This window comes from Ovis canadensis, chromosome X (genome assembly GCF_042477335.2).
Source record: "Ovis canadensis isolate MfBH-ARS-UI-01 breed Bighorn chromosome X, ARS-UI_OviCan_v2, whole genome shotgun sequence".
Classification (NCBI taxonomy): domain Eukaryota; kingdom Metazoa; phylum Chordata; class Mammalia; order Artiodactyla; family Bovidae; genus Ovis; species Ovis canadensis.
In genome coordinates this window covers 30392349-30401734 of record NC_091727.1, presented here as the reverse complement: position 1 = coordinate 30401734, position 9386 = coordinate 30392349, and the positions used below count along the sequence as shown (strand labels likewise).

Genomic DNA, 9386 nt, shown 5'->3' with positions numbered 1-9386 from the left:
AAACGGCAACCCACTCCAGTTTTTCCCTGAAGAATCTCATGGACAGAGGAGCCTGGGGGGCTACAGTCCATGAATCAAAAAGGAGTCAGGCACGACTTAGTGACTCAACAATGACAAAAAGAAGGCCTGATATAAACAAGTGAGGGAGAGCCTTGCCTGACAGCCCTCCCCTGAGCTTTCTAGAACTGGTATCAAAGGCTATGGCATGACACGCTTTGTCTCTATTCAGGGATGGGTAGACCCCTCAGTCTCCACTCGGGCTCCACAATTTGACTTCTGGTGGGGCCTGGGGAATCCCCTCCTTCTGGACCTGAGGCTTATCTCCTCATAGTAAGACTCATACCTCCCTGTGAGCCTGGAGGAAGAAATAAGGGTGGCCTTATCTAGCTACCCCTGCCCATAGTCTAACAAGGATGAAAGCTCTGGAAGCTGGTTGAGGATGAAAGACACTTCCTCTCAGGGCCCCAAATCAGCGTTCCAAATCGGGGTCCCAAATTTGACTCTCAGCCAAGCCCAAGATCCCCCCCTCTCTGTTGACATGGGACCACCACCATCAGACCAAAACCCTAACTTTCCTGCTACTCCTTGGTCAGAACTGAAGGGTCCCTTGGGCTGACAACTCTGCCTGGGACCTTCTAGCCTGATAGTAGGGACGATTCTATGTGGCCATCCTGGTATGTGTGTTCCCGCATTCTTTACCATCCTCACCCTGACTTACAAATAACCTTGAAATATTTACAACCTGGAAATATTCACTGGCTTACCTTAAGGCTTTTCCCCTCAAGCCCCCAATTCCCTGAGACCCTCAAGGAAGAGGTGGAATTTGCCTCATCGGGCCACCACAGCCTGTGGTCTTCCACTACTGAGGCAAACAGTAGTGGAAGGAATATGTCCTGCCCCATTGTTTTGAGGTGGGTGGTCTTTTCAGTCATCAGGGTCCTTACCTTGGCTTCTGGCACAATCTGGAAACCATACTTCTGTTGAGCTGTGGCTGCTCCCTTTGATCAGGATGAGGTTCCTTACCTCCATGAGATGTTCTGGAAGGAAGTGAGTAGGACTCACCATGTCACCAGGCCTAAGGGGCACAGTCTAAGGCCTAACAGGGACACTGCCCTTTGTAGCCCCCTTCTTTCTGGGAGGGATCCCTCACTGTTGGTCAGTATCGTCAGTTGACTCCTGTTAGGAACTGGGTACCCTTCCTCAGCTGATAGAGGCTTCCTCCATTAGTCCAAGGACTTTAATGCCCTGAAGCCATTCTCCTTCAGGAAATAAGGGATACACTTACTCTGAAGGCCCTGCCTGTTCCCTCCCAGGGCCCATTACATTTGCAGGGCTTTCTAAGAATTTATCTGTAATGGGGTAGTTGGCTGCCATACCCCTCATACATACAGGACTGTGCAAATATCATGCCTGGGATTTCCACTCTCTGATGAAGAGCCAGCCTATAAACCAAGGTCCACATCTCCTTGACAGCCTCCAGGCAGAAGTCAGGGGGCCCTTGAGCTGGCCAGCACTTGCCTATGCTTCCCAGGGCTAACTGGAGAGGAGGGACCAAGTGTAGCCCTGTCGGCTGGGGTTGCGGGGCCTCCATATCCACACCCTGGGTCTTCAATTTGACTCTGCACCCTTTCTGGGGCTCTATTCTCTGCTGATCTGAGGCTGAGGACTCTGCTGATTCCCAATGTCCCCACCTTCCTGGGACCTGAGTTGAAAATGTCAGCCACAGCAGCCTGGATTGCTCTGGACTTCATGGTTTTGCCAATAAGGACGGGTCTTTATGGGTTGCTACTGTTGTGGCTGGGTCTTTCTATCACCCTCATTCAGGTTTATCACCATCATTTCTGAGACTGACCCTCTCTCCTATCCAACCTCAGAACTCTGCCCCAAGACCAAGTTTCTGAGAAGCCTGAAAAATAAGTGAGGCATGCTTAGCCTAACAGTTCTGAGATCCTCTGGGTCTGAAAGCAGACGAGAGTGCTGTCCCAGTGACCCCCACCCCATATTCTGGGGTGTTGCTCTCCTCAGTCCTCCTACATGGGGTCCTCATCTTGCTGTGTCTTGGATTAAAGACTTCTCGGGAAATTCCACATCTCTGCAAACTCTTGAGCCATGTTTGATCTGCAGTGCTACAGAGAATGAATGGGTCCCTGTCCCAGGAGTGTTGGGAGATGGACAAGCTCAAGGAATCCCAGGAGAGGTGGTAGCCCATCAGGGAGAAGGGAGAAAAAAAAATAGGTACATCAATCTATCTCATCAGCCAGGTGAAAGTTTTCATGTCATTTCTATTCTGATAGATTTACTTTCTACAGGCAAGAGACTGTAAGCATGATACTGGAGAGCCCTTGGTCTTCAGAGGTTATCTAATATGGCCAATGTACATGCTTATACTGGCACGGAATATTGTCTCTTTATCTGTGAGTAATGAATAAGGCATACCTATTTTTTGTTAAATAGATTTGGTATTCTTACTGCTCTGGCTACACATTCCAATCCAGGAGCTTGAGCACAAGGGCATTTTTTTTTTATCACCTAGGACAAATTTTGAAGTACTGAGAAAAACACTGAAATAAAAGATACAGGGTGGGGACTTTCCTGGTGATCCAGCGGCTAGTACCCCAGGCTCCCAATGCAGGGGGCCCAGGTTCGATCCCTTGTTAGGGAAGTAAACCCCACGTGCCACAATTAAGATTCAGCACAGCCAAATGAATAAATAAAAAGTAAATAAATAAGGAAAAGGAAATCAAATGTCAAAGTACTTGTTTGAAAAAAAGACAAGGGTATGTCTCAGGGTGGGGAGAGAAGAATAGTATGAGAGCTAAAGTAGTTTAGGGCAGGAGTCTAGCCCCAGCTCTGTCATTTACCAGCCTTAAGTATTTCGGCACAAAACCAAACTCTCTCTCTAAACCTCGGGCTCTCCACTGTGAAGTGAGTTTGATAAGCTCTGTCTGGTAGGACTGTTGAAATATATGTATTTATGGAAAGTACTGGGCACGGCGCTTGTCTCTATTGAGACATTAGGGGCAATGGCAGTTATTACTATGATTATCTTGACCTCAGATGTTACATCAGCTGGGCTTTTTTTTTTTTGGCATCTAAGAGATGTCAGGGACTATGCAGTGTTCTAACTGAAAAAAAATAAATAAAGATCTACCTCCCCAATCAGTCAAACTTCTGCTTAGCAATGAAACCAAATATGTTCTCGCCACCCCCTCTTTACCTTGCTTCTTTCTTGTTCTTCCTGATTTAGAGAGTAACTCAGCCTCTTCCAAATAATGACAGCTTCTCTGAGAAACTATAACTGCATGGGCAGAGGCATGCAATGCTTTTTTTTTTTTTTTGACTAAATATTGCCAGTACAAGCATGAAGTTTTCTTAACAGCAGATGCTCAATTACTGTTTGTGTGAAAGAAGAACCACGTATAAATCACTTGCTATAATTTATATTCTCAAACATTCTTAAAAAATATAATCCGATCAAAGCATATATCTTTTACATTTACATAAAGGGAAACTAACAAGAGAGTAAAACAAACCAAAAATTGACGAACTTTCAGCTTTCTCTCTATGCATCTATGTTCTGAGCCTTTCTTAGTGTGGTGTCTTGCACATTTCTAAGGATATTCTTATCCTAAAGTGTAGTTATTCTCATCCTGGATCACAAAAGCAATTTGAGGATTTCCAATATGTATTTCAAAAAACAAAACTCTTAATCCTAAATCTGACAAACAGCAAACTGCATGAGACCCATGTAATTCCTATACTTCTATCATGAACCTAAAATAAACTTTGTTGAAAAAATTAACAGTTGAAAATTGAGGAATAAAAAGTCAACAAGTTATTGATGCATATTAGGAACATAGGTTGACAGGCTTCTCAAACCACAAGGTGAAGAACAGGCTTCAGATGACACTAGGGGCGAGATGAGCGGCTGGATGTGGCCCTAGAGCGGGCATTGGCTGAGGCAGAAGTGCCAGCCCTGGCTGAGGCAGAAGTGCCAGCCCTGGCTGAGGCAGAAGGGCCAGCTCTTGCCGAGGAAGAAGGGCCAGCACTGGCCGAGGCAGACATGTCAGCTCTGGCTGCAGCCGAGGTGCCAGCCCTGGCTGAGGCCGAAGGGCCAGCACTGGCCGAGGCAGACATGTCAGCCCTGGCCGAGGCCGAAGGGCCAGCATTGGCCGAGGCAGACATGTCAGCCCTGGCTGCAGCCGAGGTGCCAGCCCTGGCCGAGGCCGAAGGGCCAGCACTGGCCGAGGCAGACATGTCAGCCCTGGCTGAGGCTGAGGTGCCAGCCCTGGCCGAGGCCGAAGGGCCAGCATTGGCCGAGGCAGACATGTCAGCCCCGGCTGAGGCTGAAGTGCCAGCCCTGGCTGCAACATAAGTGCAAACTCTGGACAAGGCAGAAGGGCCAGCACTGGCTGAGGCAGAAGGGCCAGAGCTGGCTGATGCAGAAAGGCCAGCGCTGGCTGAGGCAGAAGGGCCGGTACCGGCTGCAGCTCCAGCTCCAGTGTTCTCTACCTCCTCTCTCGAAACCTCCAAATAATGCGGCAGTAAGGCATCAGGGACCAAATCGTTGACCTTGGTCAAAAACTGCAGGACTTTCGTCTTGCAGGTTTCTGTGAGAGCTTTAGGACCCCACAGGAACTCATAGCGAGGGGGATCGCTGCCGGGCACCAGGTTGTATTCCAGATACTCTTCCCGCACCAGATCTTCTGTGATGAGCTTCCTGGTGTCTCCAAAGATGAAGTGACTTCTTCCATCAAAGATGCCCAGAATATTCAGGAACTTCCAGATCTCCTCCTCAGAGGTGCGATGGCCATTCAGGTAGATGACACCCAGCAGAGGCATCAGAAGACCATTCTTCGGCAGCCCCCAGTCACCTCTCATAGACTCACTGTCGCTGAGATCTAGGTTGCTCACCAGGGTATAGCAGTGACTGTTGGGCCTGACTTCCTTCAGCACCATGCCAAACACCATCTCCATGTGCTCAGAGGCCCTGCTGAGGATCTCAGGGAATTGCTCCCTGTACCTTCTGTGGACAACTTTCAGCATTTCTGACCTCTTAATGAGCTCCCTCGTATTATACTTAAATAGCATGTACTGCACCAACATCTCTGCCTTCCAGGTCAGAAGATCTGTGTGAGAGCTCTCAGCAGCAGCTGAGGCCTGGGAGGAATTTTCCCCTTCCTGAACCTGGCCCTCGGCACCTACACCAGATCTTGAGCGTGCTGCGGCACCTACACCAGATCTTGAGCGTGCTGCGCGCCCGACACCAGATCTTTTGCGTACAGCACCTGCAGCAGCACTGGTGGTGCCTTGGGCTCCCTGAGGCCCCTTGGAGGTGCCAGCAGCAGACGAGCTTGAGGGACTGCTCTCTGAATCAGGAGGGGAGGAGGAGGTGGTCTCTTCCTCCCCAGATGTGGTAGCCTGATCATGAAGACCCTGGGTCTCAGCCCGGGCCTGGCGACGTTTCTCACGAGCACGGTGCTTACTCTTCTGCCCACGAGGCATGATGGCTGTGGTCAGGGACCGCAGGCAGGAGTCTGGGCCAATAGACAGGAGGTTGGGGCACCTGGAGGATGGAGAATGAGATGATATGAGCACCTTAAAACAGGGAGTTTCCACCTTGGTTTAATCAAAGTCCGCCTCTGCAGGTGTCCTTGAGGACACTGCCCTAGGAACCAACAAGGCTCCTGTTTCCTGGTCAGCCTGTCTCCTGAGAATCTCAGAGGAAGAACAGAGGACTTACTTTTCCTCTGCATCCTCTCAGCCCTGCTTTGGATTTACTGAGGTGACAGCAGGTGCTGGCAGTGGGGTCCTCTCAGCTCATCTTCAGTATTATCACATCAAGTCCTGGCGGAGCCTGGGCACCCTTCCCTCTGATACTCTGATGAAGACACTTTAGACCTCCACATGATTCAGAAGCAAGTGAAGGGCTGCCTCAGTCCACCTCCCTCCCAGGGGATACTCAGTGCGGAGAGCTCAGTAGGGTCTTTTCTATCCTGATTTCACTGGGATCATCATTCATGGTCCTTACTTTGGTTCCTTAACACGTTGGGCACTATTCTCCATTTGCTGACTGGTGGCTGCACCTTTAGACTAGACATTTCCCCTCCCCTAGACTTGGCATAAAACAGTAAAGGACATATTCAAACTCACAGCCCATCCCTGAGATTTCCTGGGTTGAAATCCAAGGGTTGGGATGGACGCTCTGAGTCCTCACTCAGGTTCCTCAACTGAGCTCCTGGTAGAGAACCTCCTCTTTCTCCTGAACTGATACCTGTCTGATAGTAAAAGCCAATCACCTTGTGTCCCAACAGGAGGAAGTGAAGATGACCTCATCTTACCAAACATGGTCTCCTAAGAATGGAAGCTGTTGCAGGCAGGTTGATGTCCCTGTGGTCCCATCCAAGATCCCAATTCAAAGTTAAAATTTTTTTAGCTTCGCTTCTTCTCTAAGTCTTTTTTTAAAATACATTTATTTTTAATGGAAGTATAATATCTTTACAATATTGTGTTGTCTTATGCCCCACATTAATATGAATCAGCCATAGGTATACTATATGTCCCCTCCCTCTTGAAACTCTCTCCCACCTCCCACCCCATTCCACCCTTCTTAAGCTGTCAGAGCACTGGCTTAGAGCTCCCTGAGTAATAAAACTAATTCCCAATGGTTATCTGTTTTCCATATGGTAATATGTACGTTTTCAATGTTACTCTCTCAATCTGCCCCTCCCTCTCCTTCCCCCACTGTGTCCACGAGTGTGTTCTCTATGTCTGCATCTCCAGGCTGCCCTGCAAATAGGTTCAACAGTACCATCTTTCTGGATTCCATATAAATGCATTAATATATGATATTGGCTTTCCTCTTTCTGACTTAATTCACTGTGCATAAAAAAACTAGGAATAAAATTACCACATGAGCCAACAGTACAAATACAGGGCATATATCCTGAGGAACCTACCTGAAAAAAAACACTTGGACTCAAATGTTCACTGCAGCACTATTTACAATACCCAGGACATGGAAGTAACCAAGGTCTACATTTGATTGATGACAGGGTCTAAGAGTTCTCCCTCTGCTGACAACTCCTTAGCCCACAGTGGGGACCGACATGTATTCTTGAGGTCTGCCACAGATGACGACAGGGAGGATTTGGTCTGAATGATGTGATGTGGAACATCCCCACAGCCCCCGAGGTTCTCACCATGACTCCTTGCAAATCTGAATTGCAACCTGAGGCTGCCCTCTTTGACTTGGTTGCTCACTTCCCTGAGATGTCCCGGGAAGTGTCATGTCAAACGCCCGATTCTCCCAGGCCTGAAAACAGGGCTGGCGCTTTATGCGGCCCCGTTTCTTACGGAACTGGCCCCCATCCTCGCTCAGCGTCACAACCATGAATCATGTTGGGGACTAGCTCCCTTTGTTGAACTGGTTTTATTCTGTTAGAGCAAGGCTCTCACTCCCCCAAACCAGCTCCAGTGGACACCAGGGGGCTCCACAGCTGGCCAGCTCTACCCCGGGCCTCCTAGCGCCCAGTACAGGGGAGTCACTGTGTGGCCCCCTTGCGGTGTCGAAGTCTGCTCATCAGCCCTCAGGGCCGTTATCTAGGTCCTAGACCTCCTCCGGGGTAGAATCCGGGCCTACCCCCACAGACCAACGCCTTAGCCTGAGACACTCTATAGACCACATTCAGCCGATAGCACTGAGGGGCCCACAAGAGCCATATCACAGGGGTGGGATGTGGATGGGTCACTTTTATTACTGGGAGGGTTGGGAAGTCCCTTCAGCTCCATTTAGGTCCTCACCTTGGTTCCGGACGAGTCCTGGACACTAAGTCTCCGCCAAACGGTCGCTGCGGCTACCCGTCGAGCTTCTCGCCTTCGAAGCGGAAGTGGAGGGGAGCTGCGTAAGGTCCTACGTGAGGTCGCACAGGGACGACGGCAAGGGCAGCGTGCTACGGGAACCCCGGTAGCTCAATATTCATCCGTCCCTGGATTCTCTCTCAGGGTCCTCCGGGTGCAGTTTATCAGAGCCCTGAACGCCTCCATCTAAGAACCCAAGTCCTACACCCCCAAACAAAGCCCTCGCCTTCCCAAGTCCCTAGTAGAGGGAATCAGGGCACTGCTCTGAGAATCTCTGCTTGTCAGGAGGGGAGCCACTCTGTAAGCCTCCCTCTCTGGGGAGAGATCCTCTCATTAGCACTGATCCTCCTCACCTTAAGTCCAGTTATGGTCAAGATGACACCCCTCTGCAGATCTGGGGCCCTATCCCGCTAGAGAAGGCCATGCCCTCCCTGAGACCACACAGGTGGAATGAGGGGACCACTCAGAAGTAGGTCCTCTAGGTCTCTCAGAGCTAAGAATTTACAGAATGCTGTTTGGCTCCCTCTCCAGGGGTCCCTTCTAACACTCAGCATTGTCATCTGAGGTCCTGCTTGGGCTCAGGTTCATCCACCCACAAAACTAGGCTGATCCTATTAGACAGAGGCCTCACCTCAATGAGAATTTCCAGACTGAAATCAACCTGCCATCTGTGCCCTGAGCTTCCTGGGGACCACAGCGACAGATTTTCCAGGGCCTCCTTTGATGCAGTGTGTGCTACTGTGAGTCCACTTTCACGTCCTCACATTGACATGTGACGAACCCTGTAACTCCACTCTCTGCTTTATGGAGCAGCTTGTCTTACATCAAGGTCCTAGTCTCCTTGAGAATTCCAAGTTGGAAGTCAGGGTGACCCTCGTGATCGTAGTCTATAAGGGCCTCCGAAAACAGGCAGTGGGGATGCAACTCGAGTCCTTCTGGATTCCTCTTGCTCAGCATCCTCACTACATCTACCACAGCCTGGGACTGCTCCTTCTACTGACGTAAGATACCTCTTTGGGTGACCACTATAATCAGGAGTCCCTGTCTCTGCAGCCCCCTTTCGTGGAGTTCCGATATCAGCTTCTGTCACTTGATTAAAGGCTTCCTGGGAAATGCGTATTCCTACAAACACTTGAGCAGTTATCCTCTAGCAAATCTTGGAGAAAATGGGTCTCAGTCCCTAAAGTGATGTAAGATTAGGAAAATGCAGCAGAAATCAAGGAACTCAGGACAGATGTTATGCTGTCAGACAAAAAGAACTCATATATTCCTTCTCTTCAGCTAGATTTTGGGTGTGTGCTTAGTTGCTTAGTCATGTCCTACTCTCTACAACCCCATGGACTGTAGCCTGACAGGCTCCTCTGTCCATGGGAATTCTCCAGGCAAGAATCCTGGAGTGAGTTGCTCCCCTCCAGGGGATGTACCAAACCCAGGAATCAAACCCAGGACTCCCACATTGCTGGTGATTCTTTACTTTCTGAGCCACCAGGTTTAGGGTAGTTCTAAAATCTTTACTTTCAGGACCC

At 49.5% G+C, this 9386-nt stretch overlaps 1 protein-coding gene across 1 annotated transcript; it reads right to left on the bottom strand.

Annotated features, from left to right (window-relative positions):
- Window positions 1-3909: 3909 nt before the first annotated feature.
- On the bottom strand, window positions 3910-5505 carry LOC138929882 (melanoma-associated antigen B2-like). The gene is made up of 3 exons (XM_070289573.1): window positions 5232-5505; window positions 4391-5201; window positions 3910-4072 (listed from the first exon to the last, which is right to left on the bottom strand). Exons 1-3 carry the CDS (start codon window positions 5503-5505, stop codon window positions 3910-3912), a joined length of 1248 nt encoding a protein of 415 aa, XP_070145674.1.
- Window positions 5506-9386: the final 3881 nt, after the last annotated feature.

Coding starts and splice junctions, on each gene's coding strand:
- LOC138929882 (XM_070289573.1), bottom strand. CDS start 5,505: ATGCCTCGTGGGCAGAAGAGTAAGCACCGTGCTCGTGAGAAACGTCGC. Junction 5,202..5,231: donor ACGCTCAAGATCTGGTGTAG/GTGCCGCAGCAC, acceptor GATCTGGTGTAG/GTGCCGAGGGCCAGGTTCAG. Junction 4,073..4,390: donor AGTGCTGGCCCTTCTGCCTT/GTCCAGAGTTTG, acceptor GGCTGCAGCCAG/AGCTGACATGTCTGCCTCGG.